This window comes from Bombina bombina, chromosome 5, assembly GCF_027579735.1.
Source record: "Bombina bombina isolate aBomBom1 chromosome 5, aBomBom1.pri, whole genome shotgun sequence".
Classification (NCBI taxonomy): Eukaryota; Metazoa; Chordata; class Amphibia; order Anura; family Bombinatoridae; genus Bombina; species Bombina bombina.
Window position 1 is genome coordinate 1,134,900,607 of NC_069503.1, and position 21,024 is coordinate 1,134,921,630.

The 21,024-nt window shown below is 40.1% G+C and overlaps 1 protein-coding gene across 1 annotated transcript in view; it reads right to left on the minus strand.

The window, feature by feature from the left end:
• The window catches only part of ZC3H3 (zinc finger CCCH-type containing 3), a 909,551-nt gene that overhangs the window by 284,671 nt on the left and 603,856 nt on the right, over positions 1 to 21,024 (minus strand). Inside the window, exon 9 of the mRNA XM_053715425.1 lies at positions 3,290 to 3,421. Coding sequence (XP_053571400.1) covers positions 3,290 to 3,421 — 132 coding nt within the window. The remainder of the gene's footprint in view (positions 1 to 3,289; positions 3,422 to 21,024) is intronic.

Sequence of the window (21,024 nt, forward strand, 5' to 3'; positions counted from 1 at the left end):
AGGGCACTATATGTGTAGCCATAGAGGCTTGGGACATATCAGGAGAAAAAACTGTGACAATGCCTTAACAGTATCATCTTGAGAGAAATGAGGCTCAAAAACTTAAAAGTTTGTCTTTAAAAACCTGAGGAACAAAATTGCATAAAGAACAATTAGTGCCCCAAGACAATATCAATATATATATATATATATATATATATATATATATATATATATATATATATATATATATATATATATATATATATAGTGCTCCTAAAACACTTATTATTTATTTCTAGCTGAATATACATATTTTTCTGAGAGATAAAAATAAAACATGCACTGTCACTTTAAGGAATTATCCAAGATCGAATACTTCCTTAATGCAAACAAAGATTTACTGTACACACATCTTTTCCAATGACTAGCCTCTCTTTCAGGCAGAGAAGGATCCTGTCAGCAGAAAAGAATGCATTGCAGAGCAAACAGCAATCCGTTTCGATACACGTAACACTGAGCCGGATCAGAAAGAAAATGGCACCATCAGCCGCTCCATTCACAAAACAGGATAGAATGGTCACGTGATCGGCAGGAAAATGAAGTGCGAACTTAGTAAACCGTGTGCTTCATTCCCACAGTAGCCGAAAGACGCCCATATAAAAATACCAGCATAAAGGGCTAAAAAGTCTTGTATTGCATTCCTCTGAACGCTACGCTATCGCTGGGTTTCTGACTTCGCTTATGAGTACTAAACGCTCTAATAAAGCAGCAGAGAAAACAGAGCTTTCACATAGTGCTACATGTAAGCACTTGATAAATAACAATCTTGCCCCAAGATAGTTAAATATACACCACAATTAAAAACTTTTAATATAAAATAAACTCCAGCCTCTGGGAACAAATCCTACGATAAGGATTAACTCCTAACATCTCTAACACATATAAGAAGTGCCTGCCACTGCCTAAATGAAATCCTTACCAAAGGATTAATGTGTCCCAACAGAATTGTAGCTCATTCTTAACTTAAGTGCCCATCTCCCAACCTAGAAGACAAAAGGGCACTTACCTGCAATCTAGCCGCCCAGCAGGAGGACAGCTTACACGGTGTGAGAGGATGCCACTCCTCATAGAGACTTGTAGAAAGAGAAAGAAACAGAGTAAACCTACCCTGGCTTTCTATATATACTACAGTAGCAAAATGTTAGGAAAATGCAGCAAGGCCCACCTTACAAGTTCCTAACTGCTTTAAAGCCACCACTACTCTTGTGAAGAGATTGACATGGTTACAGCTATACCCAAAATCTTGCTTGTAGTGAAAATAAATCCAATTTTCTTCAGACACCAAAACTTCACCTCCTCCATTAACAGAAGCAAAGACAATGACTGGGGATTGTGGGTGGGGAAGTGACACTTAACAGTTTTGTTGTGGTGCTCTTTGCCTCCTCCTACTAGCCAGGAGTGATATTCCCACTAGTAATTGATGATGTTGTGGACTCCCCATATTTTAGGAAAGAAAAAGAAAGAACAGAGTAACCAAACCCTGGCGTTCTATAATAGGGGTAGCAATAATGTTAGAAGTAAAGCAAAGACAACATCGCCGCTTTCTAACGGCTAAAAGCCACCATTACTCTTACTAAAGAGATTGACATGGACAAAACATAGCCCCTAATCTGTTTGCAGGGAAAAGTACCCATAAAGGTTTTAAATATCTTCAGACACCAACTTCGCACATCCTCCATTGACAGAGGCAAAGAGAATGACAGGGAATTATGGGTAAGGGAAGTTACACTTAACAGCTTTGCAGGGGTGCTCCTTGCCTCCTCCTGCTGGCCAGTAGTTGAATACCCCACTAGTAATTGGAATGACGTTGTGGACTCTCTATGTCAAAGGAAAGAAATATGATCTTCAAGAGCTGTTGAATTTAAAAATTCCAAGAAATTATAAAAAATGTGTAAAAGGGAGATTGATTTCTAATAGAAGGTACAGACAGAGTAGGTAAAGTGTGTGATGAATTATCTTCGGTTTTTTAATGGATTTGAACTGGTACTGTGTCACGGATACCGGGCTGCAAGGGCTAAACCCCTACCCCCCTACAACCTCACCCCTGTTGTTTCTCAGTGGTTTTGGGCTCCACAGAGCAACCACAATCTCTGAAAGCTTTTTGTTTGCTTTTTTTTGTGTTCTAAACTTGTTAAGAGAAGAGCTGGTTTATAACCGGGAAAACCCTCCTAGGCTGGCCGGGCTCCTGGAACTCCCGGTCGTTCACAGGACAGCAGGACACCCGCTAACTTTATCCCTGGTCGCTCCAGCAGCCCTTTGCCCCCAGAGCTTCGCTCTTTTGGGGATTGGCAGCCCCTAGGGAGGACAAAAGCTGGGGGAATTATGGGAGGGGAGCTCCTTTGGGAACCGGGGGTTTTGCACACCCCTAACCCCATAATTTCAACGGACCCGAGAGCTTTAAAATGACACACTGTAAATGCCGCCGCTCCACCGGGATCACCCCGAAACCGCCACCCCTAGGTACTGGGATTCTGTGGCTGCTATGGAGGTTCCGGTTGGTCTGGAGGGGCAGGAATGGCAGGAAAATTGTGGGATTGTCCAGTATCTTATCAAGATGAGCTGTGTGTATAAAAGGAGTGTGTGTTTTCAATAAAATTAGTTCCTGTTTCCCCTGAATTCTAGTATGTCTAGTTATTTGGGTGGGCTCTAGCTAAAATCATTTTTCTGGGCTACATAGCAGCCTGTTCCAGGCACAGGAAGGACCGTCTGGCAGTGCTACCTAGTCTGGGAAGCCGGAGTCTGTCACAGGGTGGGACCCTGAGTACTGGTGCTGTCGGGCATCAGGGATCCGGGTCACTTGCCAGCTTCATAGCTGCAGTCGGCAGGGAGGAAGCAGGACCTGTTTGGCGGAGCTACCCAGTCGGGGTAGCCGGGGTATCCGTCACATACTGTATGCATGATCCATGTATGTGCTATGTACGACCCCTGCATGATTTACCCCACTGGGAAATCCGCTTGTTATAGGACTAACTTGTTCTTATCACCAAAATACAATGCTGCTGCTTTGGGGGAAGGACATTTTATTGAGGAAGATGTTGTATCCATTAAAGGGACATATTTGTTCCTGACATGTATAAAGTATATAAAACAGTTGTTATTAAATATTTTACAAATATTAAGGGATGTGTCAGTGTAAAGTGTGAACACTTTGTTTTACACCTCCTGTTTTTCACTGCATATTCCAGGTTATCTGCACATCGGACTGTATTAGGGCCACAGTTGGCTAAATTTGTGTTCTCCAGCTTACCCTCTCTCCCATGGGACAGTAGCCCTTGAGGAATTCAGTGCAGATCTCAGCTTTTTTGGAGACGTAAACGTGGCTGTAAGGGCAGTCATTGTTGTGGCAAATCCCCTTCAGAAAATAGGAGCACACGGGCATCTGAAGAAACAAAAACACTAATGGTAATGTACATACGAAGACCGGGATAATCATATATTGCATGTGAAAGTAATTCATTATTTTGCTTCCCTACCAGATGACCCCAGCATGAAACGCCCCTCTGGAGTTATTGGTATCCCTACTGCTCATGCAGACATCAGATTTGTATGGGAAGGTTCTTTCAATATCCTTCTAAGAAGTTGCTAAACTCTATTGGCAATGTGATATAATTATTATTATTATTTAAAAAAAGACAACAGATTCTGCAGCGCTGTCCATGAGTAAAGAGATAAAAGTACAACGGTAAGACATTACAATATAAGACAAAATTTACCAAACAAATACAGGGGGTTTGAGGGCCATATTCATGTGGGAGCTTACAATCTAGATATTAACGCAGAGCCTAGCACAGTATGGGTAAGAAGCAGCAAAGTGACACAGGCGATAAAGCAGAACAGTTTGTATTTAGCTGATCATTTAAACAAATTGTTCCACAAGATTCACCAGCCTGAAAAGTCCAGACATGGGGTCTGAGCCATACTGTATATGATGACACATTCACTCCATCAGTGATTCCTGTCTTTTAAGTTATAAAACCACAAATGTGGATGCCAAAAGGCCCATTGAGTTGAACAATTTTCCTACCTACCTTGAAAAAAAAAATTGACTAAATGCTCAGAACAGCCATGTGGATTTCCAAAATATTCCTACATCTCCTTAAAATGTTTGAGATAAACACCAACATCTCCGGGGTACTGTGCGGCTATTTTTCAGCACAAGAGGCCAATATTGTCCATCTAACTGGGTCTTAATCTTGACAGTATAAAAAACAGAGACAGGGCAGCATAACTCCAGCACCCATACACTGTTCTGTTTGCCAGAATTACTGCATCATGTTATGGTACCCTACTGAGCTACTATGAATTCAACAACAAATAGACAAAAAGTGCAATATTTATGGGCAGCTGAAAGTCTTCAAAGGTTGTATATGCTTCCCATAAGGTAGCAGATCAAATAAAGGTGTTTTGTGGGGTCAAAGGGTCTTTCCTCCCTGGGCTCACTGTTGCACACTAGTGGATTAAAAACACAAACAGATACATTCCCATCAATGCTAACAGGTGTCTACTATATGTCATTCAAACCTGAAGTAATCATAGATCTCAATAGGTGCTTGGTCATATTTGTTTACTTGAAAATAAAATAAAATATGTAGAGTTTAGATTTATTCTTCCTTATTAGGCAAAGCTCATTCTGTAAAGACAAACTGTCATAGTCCATTACAGTGCCCATAAACATATACTGTATATATATATGTGGTAGCTCTATGTGCCTTGTTGCACTTGTGACAAGTGTAATATGTACAGTACCCATGACAAGCAGAACCTTCTTTAGTGACCCCATATTTAAGCTATAATCTCAGTACTCTGTGGTCTAACAGTTGATACTCACTGAAATAGGTGTGCCCTGATTATCAGCGCACAGTCTGCTTGTTCGGTAAGTGCCACGTGACTAAGGATCTAAAGAGTTTCCAATCAAATCATGTGCAAATCACAAAGCTATAAAAAGAGGCTCTTAAGACTAAAGGGATTAATGGGGATGCTATCACCTCGCAAATGGCCTTTCTGGTGTAACTGTGTGATCAGGAATCTCTAATAAACTCATAAAAGGTGGCTGATGGGACATTCTATCAGACACATCTTTCTCTGGTGCCGTAAACCTGACAATCCGATGACTTTCACCTTGAACAGGAGGAAACTTTCCAGCTGCTGCACCTATTCTACTTAACCAATTCAAAGCCTCTCCTTGTCACTTCCAGTTCTGCTCCAGCACCACGACACCGGCCTTGCCCTATTTATCCCTTGTGCTTTACACAATGTTTCTGACCCTATAGTGCTGCTCTTATGCTCCGTAAGTACTGAGTCTGTGAGTGAACGACAGAGCTGTCTCTAACTTAACCCTGTCTGTGCTATGTGCCTTACCTCCTCAATGTTTCCCCCTCTCAGTACTCATGTTCTGTTATCCCAGTCTTGTAATCATGCTCTTTAACCCTCTTAGTACTGTGCTCATATTATTTAACCCTCTCATTACTGTATTCATACTCTGTAACCCTCTCATTACTGTGCTCATACTCTGTAACCCTCTCAGTACTGTGCTCATACTCTGTAACCCTCTCAGTACTGTGCTCATACTCTGTAACCCTCTCATTACTGTGCTCATACTCTGTAACCCTCTCAGTACTGTGCTCATACTCTGTAACCCTCTCATTACTGTGCTCATACTCTGTAACCCTCTCAGTACTGTGCTCATACTCTGTAACCCTCTCATTACTGTGCTCATACTCTGTAACCCTCTCAGTACTGTGTTCATACTCTGTAACCCTCTCAGTACTGTGCTCATACTCTGTAACCCTCTCAGTACTGTGTTCATACTCTGTAACCCTCTCAGTACTGTGCTCATACTCTGTAACCCTCTCAGTACTGTGCTCATACTCTGTAACCCTCTCATTACTGTGTTCATACTCTGTAACCCTCTCAGTACTGTGCTCATACTCTGTAACCCTCTCAGTACTGTGCTCATACTCTGTAACCCTCTCAGTACTGTGCTCATACTCTGTAACCCTCTCAGTACTGTGCTCATACTCTGTAACCCTCTCAGTACTGTGCTCATACTCTGTAACCCTCTCAGTACTGTGCTCATACTCTGTAACCCTCTCAGTACTGTGCTCATACTCTGTAACCCTCTCAGTACGGTGCTCATACTCTGTAACCCTCTCAGTACGGTGCTCATACTCTGTAACCCTCTCAGTACGGTGCTCATACTCTGTAACCCTCTCAGTACTGTGCTCATACTCTGTAACCCTCTCAGTACGGTGCTCATACTCTGTAACCCTCTCAGTACTGTGCTCATACTCTGTAACCCTCTCAGTACGGTGCTCATACTCTGTAACCCTCTCAGTACGGTGCTCATACTCTGTAACCCTCTCAGTACGGTGCTCATACTCTGTAACCCTCTCAGTACTGTGCTTATACTCTGTAACCCTCTCATTACTGTGCTCATACTCTGTAACCCTCTCATTACTGTGCTCATACTCTGTAACCCTCTCAGTACTGTGCTCATACTCTGTAACCCTCTCAGTACTGTGCTCATACTCTGTAACCCTCTCATTACTGTGCTCATACTCTGTAACCCTCTCATTACTGTGTTCATACTCTGCAACCCTCTCAGTACTGTGCTCATACTCTGCAACCCTCTCAGTACTGTGCTCATACTCTGTAACCCTCTCAGTACGGTGCTCATACTCTGTAACCCTCTCAGTACTGTGCTCATACTCTGTAACCCTCTCAGTACTGTGCTCATACTCTGTAACCCTCTCATTACTGTGCTCATACTCTGTAACCCTCTCATTACTGTGTTCATACTCTGCAACCCTCTCAGTACTGTGCTCATACTCTGCAACCCTCTCAGTACTGTGCTCATACTCTGTAACCCTCTCATTACTGTGCTCATACTCTGTAACCCTCTCAGTACGGTGCTCATACTCTGTAACCCTCTCAGTACTGTGCTCATATTCTGTAACCCTCTCAGTACTGTGCTCATACTCTGTAACCCTCTCAGTACTGTGCTCATACTCTGTAACCCTCTCATTACTGTGCTCATACTCTGTAACCCTCTCAGTACTGTGCTCATACTCTGTAACCCTCTCATTACTGTGCTCATACTCGGTAACCCTATCAGTACTGTGCTCATACTCTGTAACTCTCTCAGTACTGTGCTCATACTCTGTAACCCTCTCAGTACTGTGCTCATACTCTGTAACCCTCTCATTACTGTGCTCATACTCTGTAACTCTCTCAGTACTGTGCTCATACTCTGTAACCCTCTCAGTACTGTGTTCATACTCTGTAACCCTCTCATTACTGTGCTCATACTATGTAACCCTCTCATTACTGTGCTCATACTCTGTAACCCTCTCAGTACTGTGTTCATACTATGTAACCCTCTCAGTACTGTGCTCATACTCTGTAACCCTCTCAGTACTGTGCTCATACTCTGTAACCCTCTCATTACTGTGCTCATACTTGGTAACCCTCTCATTACTGTGCTCATACTCTGTAACCCTCTCATTACTGTGTTCATACTATGTAACCCTCTCATTACTGTGTTCATACTATGTAACCCTCTCATTACTGTGTTCATACTATGTAACCCTCTCATTACTGTGTTCATACTATGTAACCCTCTCATTACTGTGCTCATACTCTGTAACCCTATCAGTACTGTGTTCATACTATGTAACCCTCTCATTACTGTGCTCATACTCTGTAACCCTATCAGTACTGTGTACATACTATGTAACCCTCTCATTACTGTGCTCATACTCTGTAACCCTCTCATTACTGTGTTCATACTATGTAACCCTCTCATTACTGTGTTCATACTATGTAACCCTATCATTACTGTGTTCATACTCTGTAACCCTCTCAGTACTGTGTTCATACTATGTAACCCTCTCATTACTGTGTTCATACTATGTAACCCTCTCATTACTGTGTACATACTATGTAACCCTCTCATTACTGTGTACATACTATGTAACCCTCTCATTACTGTGTACATACTATGTAACCCTCTCATTACTGTGTACATACTATGTAACCCTCTCATTACTGTGTACATACTATGTAACCCTCTCATTACTGTGTACATACTATGTAAGCCTATCAGTAATGTGCCTGTGCCGGATGTCACTTCTGTATTAGGCTAATGCACCTCTCCACTCCTGCACATGTGATTCTAACCATGTGCAGATTTCTATGGGATATTAGATGGAATGCGTGTTTTTTGGATATGTGACATTTCTGCTCCAGAGGACAATATAATACTCACTGCTGCTGTTGATAGCACAACAGTAGGGCTAGCATCACATACGAGGCTTCGTATATCAGTAATATAATTAGTACAGATTGTTAGCATCTAATTAAATGACATCACAGATTCAGTCTAATACACTCTGCTAATGATTATTACCTAAACTAGCTGCATTGTTAAGCATATGTCAAACGTCTGCCTTAGAAAAGATCAGTTATGTTCTAGCTACTTAATGTAATAATAATAATAATGTGCTTTGTCTTTACAGCACTGCTGCAAACAAATCATCTCTCAAGGCAGACAGGAACCACAACGCCCAACAAACCTGCCCATATTTTCTTCTGAAGATAAAGTTTATGGGGCACTCAAGTCAAATTTGAACTTTCATGATTCAGCTAGAGCAGCAATTTTAAACAACTTTACAATTTACTTCCATTAAAAAAAAACATAATTTATGTAAGAATTTACCTGATAAATTCCTTTCTTTCATATTGGCAAGAGTCCATGAGCTAGTGACGAATGGGATATACATTCCTACCAGGAGGGGCAAAGTTTCCCAAACCTCAAAATGCCTATAAATACACCCCTCACCACACCCACAAATCAGTTTAACGCATAGCCAAGTAGTGGGGTGATAAAGAAAGGAGTAAAAAAGCATCAACAAAGTTATTGGAATAATTGTGCTTTATACAAAAAAACATAACCACCATAAAAAGGGTGGGCCTCATGGACTCTTGCCAATATGAAAGAAATGAATTTATCAGGTAAATTCTTACATAAATGATGTTTTCTTTCATGTAATTGGCAAGAGTCCATGAGCTAGTGACGTATGGGATATACAATCCTACCAGGAGGGGCAAAGTTTCCCAAACCTCAAAATGCCTATAAATACACCCCTCACCACACCCACAAATCAGTTTAACGAATAGCCAAGAAGTGGGGCGATAAGAGTAAAAAAGCATCAACAATGGAATTGGAATAATTGTGCTTTATACAAAAAAAAATCATAACCACCATAAAAAGGGTGGGCCTCATGGACTCTTGCCAATATGAAAGAAATTAATTTATCAGGTAAGTTCTTACATAAATTATGTTTTCTTTCATGTAATTGGCAAGAGTCCATGAGCTAGTGACGTATGGGATAGCAAATACCCAAGATGTGGAACTCCACTCAAGAGTCACTAGAGAGGGAGGGATAAAAATAAAGACAGCCAATTCCGCTGAAAAAAATTAATCCACAACCAAATCATAAGTTTTAATCTTATAAAAAAAAGAAGAAGAAAAAACATCAAAATGGTAGAATTTAGAAAATGTATGCAAAGAAGAGCAAGTTGCTGCTTTGCAAATCTGATCAACTGAAGCTTCATTCTTAAAAGCCCAGGAAGTGGAAACAGACCTAGTAGAATGAGCCGTAATCCTCGGAGGCGGGGATTTACCCGACTCCAAATAAGCGTGAAGAATCAAAAGCTTTAACCACAAAGCCAAGGAAACAGCAGAAACCTTCTGACCTTTCCTAGAATCAGAAAAGATAACAAATAGGCTAGAAGTCTTCCTGAAATCTTTAGTAGCTTCAACATAATATTTCAAAGCTCTCACCACGTCCAAAGAATTTAAAGATCTTTCCAAAGCATTCTTAGGTTTAGGACACAAAGAAGGGACAACAATTTCTCTACTAATATTGTTGGAATTCACAACTTTAGGTAGGAATTTAAATGAAGTCTGCAAAACCGTCTTATCCTGATGAAAAATCAGAAAAGGAGACTCACAAGAAAGAGCAGATAATTCAGAAACTCTTCTAGCAGAAGAGATGGCCAAAAGAAACAACACTTTTCAAGAAAGCAATTTAATGTCCAAAGAATGCATAGGCTCAAACGGAGGAGCCTGTAAAGCCTTTAAAACCAGATTAAGACTCCAGAGAGGAGAGATTGATTTAATGACAGGCTTGATACGGACCAACGCCTGTACAAAACAATGAATATCAGGAAGTTTAGCATTTTTTCTGTGGAATAAGACAGAAAGAGCAGAAATGTGTCCTTTCAAAGAACTTGCAGACAAACCCTTATCCAAACCATCCTGAAAAAACTGTAAAATTCTAGGAATTGTAAAAGAATTCCAAGTGAATTTATGAGAAGAACACCATGAAATGTAGGTCTTCCAAACTCGATAAATCTTTCTAGAAACAGATTTACGAGCCTGCAACATAGTTTTAATTACTGAGTCAGAGAAACCTCTATGACTAAGCACTAAGCGTTCAATTTCCATACCTTCAAATTTAATGATTTGAGATCTTGATGGAAAAATGGACCTTGAGAAAGAAGGTCTGGTCTTAACGGAAGTGGCCAAGGTTGGCAACAGGACATCCGAACAAGATCCGCATACCAAAACCTGTGTGGCCATGCTGGAGCCACCAACAGCACAAACAATTGCTCCATGATGATTTTGGAAATCACTCTTGGGAGAAGAACTAGAGGCGTAAAAATATAGTCAGGTTGATAACTCCAAGGAAGTGTCAATGCATCCACTGCCTCCGTCTGAGGATCCCTGGACCTGGACAGGTACCTGGGAAGTTTCTTGTTTAGATGAGATGCCCTCAGATCTATTTCTGGAAGCTCCCACATCTAAACAATTTGAAAAAACACATCTGGATGAAGAGACCACTCTCCCGGATGTAAAGTTTGACGACTGAGATAATCCGCTTCCCAATTGTCTATACCTGGGATATGGAACGCAGAAATTAGACAGGAGCTGGATTCTGCCCAGGCAAGTATCCGAGATACTTCTTTCATAGCTTGGGGACTGTGAGTCCCACCCTGATGATAGACATATGCCACAGTTGTGATATTGTCTGTCTGAAAACAAATGAACGGTTCTCTTTTCAAGAGAGGCCAAATCTGAAGAGCCCTGAAAATTGCACGGAGTTCCAAAATATTGATTGGTAATCTCGCCTCTTGAGATTTCCAAACTCCTTGTGCTGTCAGAGATCCCCAGACAGCTCCCCAACCTGAAAGACTCGCATCTGTTGTGATCACGGTCCAGGTTGGACGAACAAAAGATGCCCCTTGAACTATACGATGGTGATCTAACCACCAAGTCAGAGATAGTCGAACATTGGGATTTAAGGATATTAATTGTGATATCTTTGTATAATTCCTGCACCATTGGTTCAGCATACAAAGCTGAAGAGGTCTTATGTGAAAACGAGCAAAGGGGATCGCGTCCGATGCTGCAGTCATGAAACCTAAAACCTCCATGCACATAGCTACTGAAAGGAATGACTGAGACTGAAGGTTCCAACAAGCTGCAACCAACTTCAATCGTCTCTTGTCTGTTAGAGACAAAGTTATGGATACTGAATCTATCTGGAAACCTAAAAAGGTTACCCTTGTCTGAGGAATCAAAGAACTTTTTGGTAAATTGATCCTCCAACCATGTCTTTGAAGAAACACCACTAGTTGATTCGAGTGAGAATCTGCAGAACGTAAAGACTGAGCAAGTATCAAGATATTGTCCAAATAAGGAAACACTGCAATACCCCACTCTCTGATTACAGAGAGAAGGGCACCGAGAACCTATGAAAAGATCCTTGGAGCTGTTGCTAGGCCAAAAGGAAGAGCAACAAATTGGTAATGCTTGTCTAGAAAAGAGAATCTCAGGAACTGATAGTGATCTGGATGAATCAGAATATGAAGATATGCATCCTGTAAATCTATTGTGGACATATAATGCCCTTGCTGAACAAAAGGCAAAATAGTCCTTATAGTCACCATTTTGAATGTTGGTATTCTTACATAACGATTCAAGATTTTTAGATCCAGAACTGGTCTGAATGAATTTTCTTTCTTTGGGACAATGAACAGATTTGAATAAAACCCCAGACCCTGCTCCTGAAAAGGAACCGGCACGATTACCCCAGAAGACTCCAGGTCTGAAACACACTTCAGGAAAGCCTGTGCTTTCTCAGGGTTCACTGGAATGCGTGAGAGAAAGAAACTTCTCACAGGCGGTCTTACTCTGAAACCTATTCTGTACCCCTGAGAGACAATGTTCTGAATCCAATGATTTTGGACTGTATTTATCCAAACATCCTTGAAAAATTTTAGTCTGCCCCCTACCAGCTGAGCTGGAATGAGGGCCGCACCTTCATGCGGACTTAGGGGCTGGTTTAGATCTCTTAAATGGCTTGGATTTATTCCAGACTGAGGAAGGCTTACAATTGGAAACAGATTCCTTAGGGGAAGGAATAGGTTTCTGTTCCTTATTCTGTCGAAAGGAACGAAAACGGTTAGAAGCTTTAAATTTCCCCTTAGATTTTTTATCCTGAGGTTAAAAAGCCCCCTTTCCCCCAGTAACAGTAGAAATTATAGAATCCAACTGAGAACCAAATAATTTATTACCTTGGAAAGAAAGAGATAGCAACGTCGATTTAGAAGTCATATCAGCATTCCAAGATTAAAGCCATAAAGCTCTTCTAGCTAAAATAGCTAAAGACATATATCTAACATCAATTCTGATGATATGAAAAATGGCATCACAAACAAAATTATTAGCATGTTGAATTAACTTAACAATGCTATACATATTATGATCTGATACTTGTTGCGCTAAAGTTTCCAACCAAAAAGTTGAAGCAGCTGCAACATCAGCCAAAGAAATAGCAGGCCTAAGAAGATGACCTGAACATAAATAAGCCTTCCTTAGATAGGATTCAAGTTTCCTATCTAAAGGATCTTTAAAAGAAGTACTGTCTTCCGTAGGAATAGTAGTACGCTTAGCAAGAGTAGAGATGGCCCCATCAACTTTTGGGATCTTTTCCCAAAACTTCAATCTATTAGAGTAGGCAAAGGATACAATTTTTTAAACCTTGAAGGAGGAGTAAAAGAAGTACCCAGTCTATTCCATTCCTTTAAAATCATATCTGAAATAGCATCAGGAACAGGAAAAACCTCTGGAATAACATCATGAGGTTTATAAACCGAATTTAAACGTTTACTAGTTTTAGTATCAAGAGGACTAGACTCCTCTATATCTAAAGCAATCAACACTTCCTTCAATAAAGAACGACTATACTCCATTTTAAATAAATATGAAGATTTGTCAGTGTCAATATCTGAGGCAGGATCCTCTGAATCAGACAGATCCTCATCAGAGATAGATAAATCAGTATGTTGTTGGTCATTTGAAAATTCATCAACTGTATGAGAAGTTTTAAAAGACCTTTTACGTTTATTAGAAGGCGGAATGGCAGACAAAGCCTTCTGAATGGAATCAGAAATAAATTCTCTCAAACTGACAGGAATATCCTGAACATTAGATGTTGATGGACCAGCACCAGGTAATGCAACACTACTGATGGAAATATTCTCTGCATGAAAAAGTTAATCATGACAACTATTACAAACTACAGCCGGAGGAACAGTTACTACAAGTTTACAACAAATGCACTTAGCTTTGGTAGAACCGATATCATGCAGCAGGATTCCAGTAGTAGATTCTGAAACAGGATCAGATTGAGACATCTTGCAATATGTAAGAGAAAAAACAACATATAAAGCAAAATTATCTATTTCCTTATATAACAGTTTCAGGAATGGGAAAAAATGCAAACAGAATAGGCCTCTGAGAAAGAAAAAAAGGACCAGAGGCAAAAGGAAAAGAAGTCTTAAATAATGACAAACAGTTTGGCGCCAAGTATGACGCCCACAACTGAAAATATTTTTTGGCGCCAAAAACGTCCGCAACAAACATAAGCGTCATAGATGACGCAAACTGGTGAAAAGACTCTGCGTCAACTAAGACGCCGGAAATTACGAATTTGCGTAAACAAACGTAATTCTCGCACCAAAAAAGTCTTGTGCCAAGAATGACGCAATAAATTATAGCATTTTGTGCTCACGCGAGCCTAATACAGCCCACAATTTAGAAAAAAGAATCAATTTGAAAACCTCAGGTAAATTTTTTTTTTTTTAATGCATTTCCCAAATATGAAACTGACAGTCTGCAAAAAGGAAATATACTGATAAACCTGAATCATGGCAAATATAAGTATAAACATATATTTAAAACTTTATATACAAAGTGCCAAACCATAGCTGAGAGTGTCTTAAATAAATGAAATATACTTACCAAAAGACACCCATCCACATATAGTAGAAAGCCAAACCAGTACTGAAACGAGAATCAGTAGAGGTAATGGAATATGAGAGTATATCGTCGATCTGAGAACCTATGAAATAGATCTCCCGCAAGGAAAACCATTGTATTCAATAGGTGATACTCCCTTCACATCCCTCTGACATTCACTGTACTCTGAGAGGAATCGGGATTTAAAATGCTAAGAAGCGCATATCAGCGTAGAATATAAGCACAAACTTACTTCACCACCTCCATAGGAGACAAAGTTTGTAAAACTGAATTGTGGGTGTGGTGAGGGGTGTATTTATAGGCATTTTGAGGTTTGGGAACCTTTGCCTCTCCTGGTAGGAATGTATATCCCATACGTCACTAGCTCATGGACTCTTGCCAATTACATGAAAGAAATGTGCTTTTTTATATTTACACAATCTGAGTCCCCAGCTCCTACTGACCATGTGCAAGAAGTCACAGAATATACACAATTTGTTATTGGCTGGTGGCTCTCACATGAGACAGGGGTGAGAAAATAGGCATAACATAAAAAAATCTATTACTCATTTGAAGTTCAGACTAAATGGTATTGCGTTGTCTTTGTATCATGTATGTGTTCATTATGCAAATCTAATGTATTTACTGGCCCTTCAATCAACCCTCAGTCTTCCGTAAATACCACCCCGATTGGAAATCTATTCCATGAATCAACTACCCTTTTATTTAAAGGGATAGTAAACACTACATAAATGCTAGAAAAAAATATGTATTCAAAACAAAAGGATAAAATCTAGAGAAGGGAAAAGTTTACACTTATATCTTCAGTATTTAAACAACTAGCGCTGCGGAATCTGTTGGCACTCTACAAATAACCGATAATAATAATAATAATAATAACTATTAAGTAATATAGTCTCTAAAAAGCGATGGGTGTCACCTTTAGGAACCTAGGTTTTCCTGTAATCTCTCTCTTCTCCTGAGGTCAATTAGACATAAATATAAAACAAGCAATAAAAATCTGTGCACATAAGGCAGTGGGGAATATAATGTTGTTAAAGCAACCATCTAACAGGTTTTCCACACATCCTTGTTTGCACGTTATTTTACTGCCAGCTTTGGCATATGTGTCCCTTACTGTCCTCAACGGCAATGATAGATAAGGAGAAACCTAGGTTTCAACATGGCAGAGCCCAATACTAAAGAGAACCTCAGTGAAATTGAGAAAACCGACAAAGTTAAACTAAAGGAAAAGGGGACAAAATAAAAAAATCTCATTATAGTGCAAAGTCTTTATACTAGAGACAATAAATCATTTAATTTTACAATCTCATAATGTTTACTGTCCTTTTAAGAAGTATTTCTATAAATGACTCCTAACCCTACTACACAATTTGAACTCATGATCTCTTGTCCTGGTGTTGCTTATATAAAAGCATATAGCAATACTTTAAAGGGACAGTAAACACTAAGTTAAAGCTAGATAGAGTGATGCATACAAAAAGTGTTATTAGCTGTTTAAATAGTGACACAATAAGTGTAAAGTTTTAGTGTCTATAAAACAATGGGAGCTGCCATGTTGTAACTTAGGTTACATTCTCTGTGGCCAATTAAGGACAGTTATAAATAGGTCACTAGAGTGTGCAGCCAATGGCTGTGAGAAATATAACAGCGTTCTGCATAATTTTAGAATGGAATTACAGGAAAAGGGGACAAAATAAATAATGAAAGTATATTTCAGAGTGTTTTTAAGTATACGATTTAACATTTTATATTACCATCTCAAAGTGTTTACTGTCCCTTTAAGAGTTGGACTACACAGTTAATATGACAATAGGACACACACCAGTCAGGATGATTGTAACGGTTAAGAAGACAGGACCTGCTAAACCAAAAGATCTTTGTGACAATAGATATTCACATACAGTGTAAGACATTTATTGAGCAATTAGAGGAGAAGGCAGGAAGCAGAATCGCGTATTGCTGTGAGTTATATCAGACATTAGACAGCACTGAGTGTGCACGGGCTGCGCAAGCGGCCGGCTAATGAACCCGAAATGCGACAAGCCTTTCCAAATTGCTCACCACAGACCTAGTTTTTTTTTTATTTGCTTATTTTTATTAGGAAGAAAAATGCTGATTTGTTAAAAGTCCCTCAAGGGGAAAAGCTGTTGTAACAGCAGCAGAAGAGGTGGAAGCAGCGTCCCTGAGAGCCTAGTCGCTTCTTAACCCCGCGCACACAACACATTCATTCACATTTACAGTGCTCAGTAAATCTCTGCACGCAGCAAGTTCAGCCCTGCCTCATACAACACACTCCCACATTAAAATGAATAGCACCATCTGAAGTGAGCTGCTGCTCAAATGATCTATTTCCCTGCCGTAAAGCATGTCTCTATTATATCAAATTATCTCCTGAGGGAAAGAGTAACCTAAAACAATACGTTATCCTTGTGCACTGGCACCTGACCTGAACAGATCATTGTCTGGTGTCTTGTACCAGAGGTAAAGAGAGGTACAATAGGCGCACAGAGGCGTTATTCTGTGTCACACAAACACAATGCTTGCCTGACGATTAATTACACCGTACATATTGCTTAATACTCTCCCACAGTGCCGCCACTCTATCTGCTGGGCATTACATATAGTAAATCACTTGAAATCAGGCTGTATACTTTTAATATGGGCAATGCTAAATAAAACAGATTGCAAAACAGTGAGCACTAGCTATAGATAACATAAGTAAAGGGGTGAGTGAGTACTAGCTATAGATAACATAAGAGGTGAGTGAGCACTAGCTATAGATAACATAAGAGGTGAGTGAGCACTAGCTATAGATAACATAAGTAAAGGGGTGAGTGAGTACTAGCTATAGATAACATAAGAGGTGAGTGAGCACTAGCTATAGATAACATAAGAGGTGAGTGAGCACTAGCTATAGATAACATAAGAGGTGAGTAAGCACTAGCTATAGATAACATAAGAGGTGAGTGAGCACTAGCTATAGATAACATAAGAGCTGAGTGAACACTAGCTATAGATAACATAAGAGGTGAGTGAGCACTAGCTATAGATAACATAAGAGCTGAGTGAGCACTAGCTATAGATAACATAAGAGGTGAGTGAGCACTAGCTATAGATAACATAAGAGCCAAGTGAGCACTAGCTATAGATAACATAAGAGCTGAGTGAGCACTAGCTATAGATAACATAAGAGCTGAGTGAGCACTAGCTATAGATAACATAAGAGCTGAGTGAGCACTAGCTATAGATAACATAAGAGGTGAGTGAGCACTAGCTATAGATAACATAAGAGGTGAGTGAGCACTAGCTATAGATAACATAAGAGCTGAGTGAGCACTAGCTATAGATAACATAAGAGCTGAGTGAGCACTAGCTATAGATAACATAAGAGCTGAGTGAGCACTAGCTATAGATAACATAAGAGCTGAGTGAGCACTAGCTATAGATAACATAAGAGCTGAGTGAGCACTAGCTATAGATAACATAAGAGCTGAGTGAGCACTAGCTATAGATAACATAAGAGGTGAGTGAGCACTAGCTATAGATAACATAAGAGCTGAGTGAGCACTATCTATAGATAACATAAGAGCTGAGTGAGCACTAGCTATAGATAACATAAGAGCTGAGTGAGCACTAGCTATAGATAACATAAGAGCTGAGTGAGCACTAGCTATAGATAACATAAGAGCTGAGTGAGCACTAGCTATAGATAACATAAGAGGTGAGTGAGCACTAGCTATAGATAACAAGAGGTGAGTGAGCACTAGCTATAGATAACATAAGAGCTGAGTGAGCACTAGCTATAGATAACATAAGAGGTGAGTGAGCACTAGCTATAGATAACATAAGAGCTGAGTGAGAACTAGCTATAGATAACATAAGAGCTGAGTGAGCACTAGCTATAGATAACATAAGAGCTGAGTGAGCACTAGCTATAGATAACATAAGAGCTGAGTGAGCACTAGCTATAGATAACATAAGAGATGAGTGAGCACTAGCTATAGATAACATAAGAGCTGAGTGAGCACTAGCTATAGATAACATAAGAGCTGAGTGAGCACTAGCTATAGATAACATAAGAGCTGAGTGAGCACTAGCTATAGATAACATAAGAGCTGAGTGAGCACTAGCTATAGATAACATAAGAGGTGAGTGAGCACTAGCTATAGATAACATAAGAGCTGAGTGAGCACTAGCTATAGATAACATAAGAGCTGAGTGAGCACTAGCTATAGATAACATAATAGCTGAGTGAGCACTAGCTATAGATAACATAAGAGGTGAGTGAGCACTAGCTATAGATAACAGAGCTGAGTGAGCACTAGCTATAGATAACATAAGAGCTGAGTGAGCACTAGCTATAGATAACATAAGAGGTGAGTGAGCACTAGCTATAGATAACATAAGAGCTGAGTGAGCACTAGCTATAGATAACATAAGAGCTGAGTGAGCACTAGCTATAGATAACATAAGAGGTGAGTGAGCACTAGCTATAGATAACATAAGAGCTGAGTGAGCACTAGCTATAGATAACATAAGAGCTGAGTGAGCACTAGCTATAGATAACATAAGAGCTGAGTGAGCACTAGCTATAGATAACATAAGAGCTGAGTGAGCACTAGCTATAGATAACATAAGAGGTGAGTGAGCACTAGCTATGGATAAGTGAGCAGGGTCAGACATAGAAGATGTCATTTTTATACTAGAATGAGCCACACATGGTCACCTGCCGGTCTGCAGAACTTGCTGCTGGCTATGGTCATATGGATGAGGGAAGGAGGACAAAGGTCTAACGGCCATCTGATGTTAAAGAGTTACAAGGAGGACACATTATAATTCCATACACGAGTGTCTCAACTCCAGCCCTCAGGACCCCTGCCAGGCCAGATGTTCATGGTAACTAGGCGAAGTAATCAGCTGATGGGTGAGCGCAGGTTAGTAACCATGGTTACCGATCAGCTGATTATTTCACCTGTGCTCTAGTTATCACGACAATCTGGCCTGTTAGGGGTCCTGAGGGCTGGAGTTAAGAAACACTGCATTACTCAGCCTAGACAACTGATAAACATATTGCTGGGACTTACTTATGTGTTTAACTCGTTTGTGCTTGTGACGTGGGTTACTGATCACTTACAGAGCTGTGGGTCGTTGCTTTATTCAGCCACTGAACTTCGCTTACTCTAATCAGTTTTACACAAACGTGCATGCAAAGCAAAACAAACAATTTCACTTCAAACTTTATCATGGAAAAATGTTTTTACAATATTCATCCTCTTTCAAGCACAAGATAGAATATTTTCATGTTGCATAATTAAAAAACAATGCAATTACAAATTTTAAAAGTTACTTAAATTTTCCAGCTCCCTGTATCATGTGACAGCCATTAGCCAATCACAGACTCCTACATAAACACTGTGAACTCTTGCACATGCTCAGTAGGATCTTTTGCCTCAGAAAGTGTGCATATAACTATCATGTGACAGCCATCAGACTCATATACATATATACTGTGTAATCTTGCACATGCTCAGTAGGATCTGGTGCCTCAGAAAGTGTGCATATAATTATGTGACAGCCATCAGCCAATCACAGACTCATATACATAAACACTGTGAACTCTTGAACATGCTCAGTAGGATCTGGTGCCTTAGAAAGTGTGCATATAACTATCATGTGACAGCCATCAGCCGATCACAGACTCATATACATAAACACTGAACTCTTGCACATGCTCAGTAGGAGCTGGTGCTTCATAATGTGTGCATATAACCATCATGTGACAGCCATCAGCCAATTAAGACTCATATACATAAACACTGAACTCTTGCACATGCTCAGTAGGATCTGGTGCCTCAGAAAGTGTGCATATAAATGTATCATGTGACAGCCATCAGCTAATCACAGACTCATATACATAAACACTGAACTCGTGCACATGCTCAGTAGGAGCTGGTGCCTCAGAAAGCGTGCATATAACTGTATCATGTAACAGCCATCAGCCAATTAATCACAGACTCATATACATAAACAATGAACTCTTGCACATGCTCAGTAGGAGCTGGTGCCTCAGTAAGTGTGCACATAACTATCATGTGATAGCCATCAGCCAATCACAGACTCATATACATAAACACTGAACTCTTGCACATGCTCAGTAGGAGCTGGTGCCTCAGAAAGTGTGCATATAACCATCATGTGACAGCCATCAGCCAATCACAGACTCATATACATAAACACTGAATTCTTGCACATGCTCAGTAGGAGCTGGTGCCTCAGTAAGTGTGCACATAACTATTATGTGATAGCCATCAGCCAATCACAGACTCATATACATAAACATTGAATTCTTGCACATGCTCAGTAGGAGCTGGTGCCTCAGGAAGTGTGCACATAACTATCATGTGATAGCCATCAGCCAATCACAGACTCATATACATAAACACTGAATTCTTGCACATGCTCAGTAGGAGCTGGTGCCTCAGAAAGTGTGCATATAACCATCATGTGACAGCCATCAGCCAATCACAGACTCATATACATAAACACTGAATTCTTGCACATGCTCAGTAGGAGCTGGTGCCTCAGTAAGT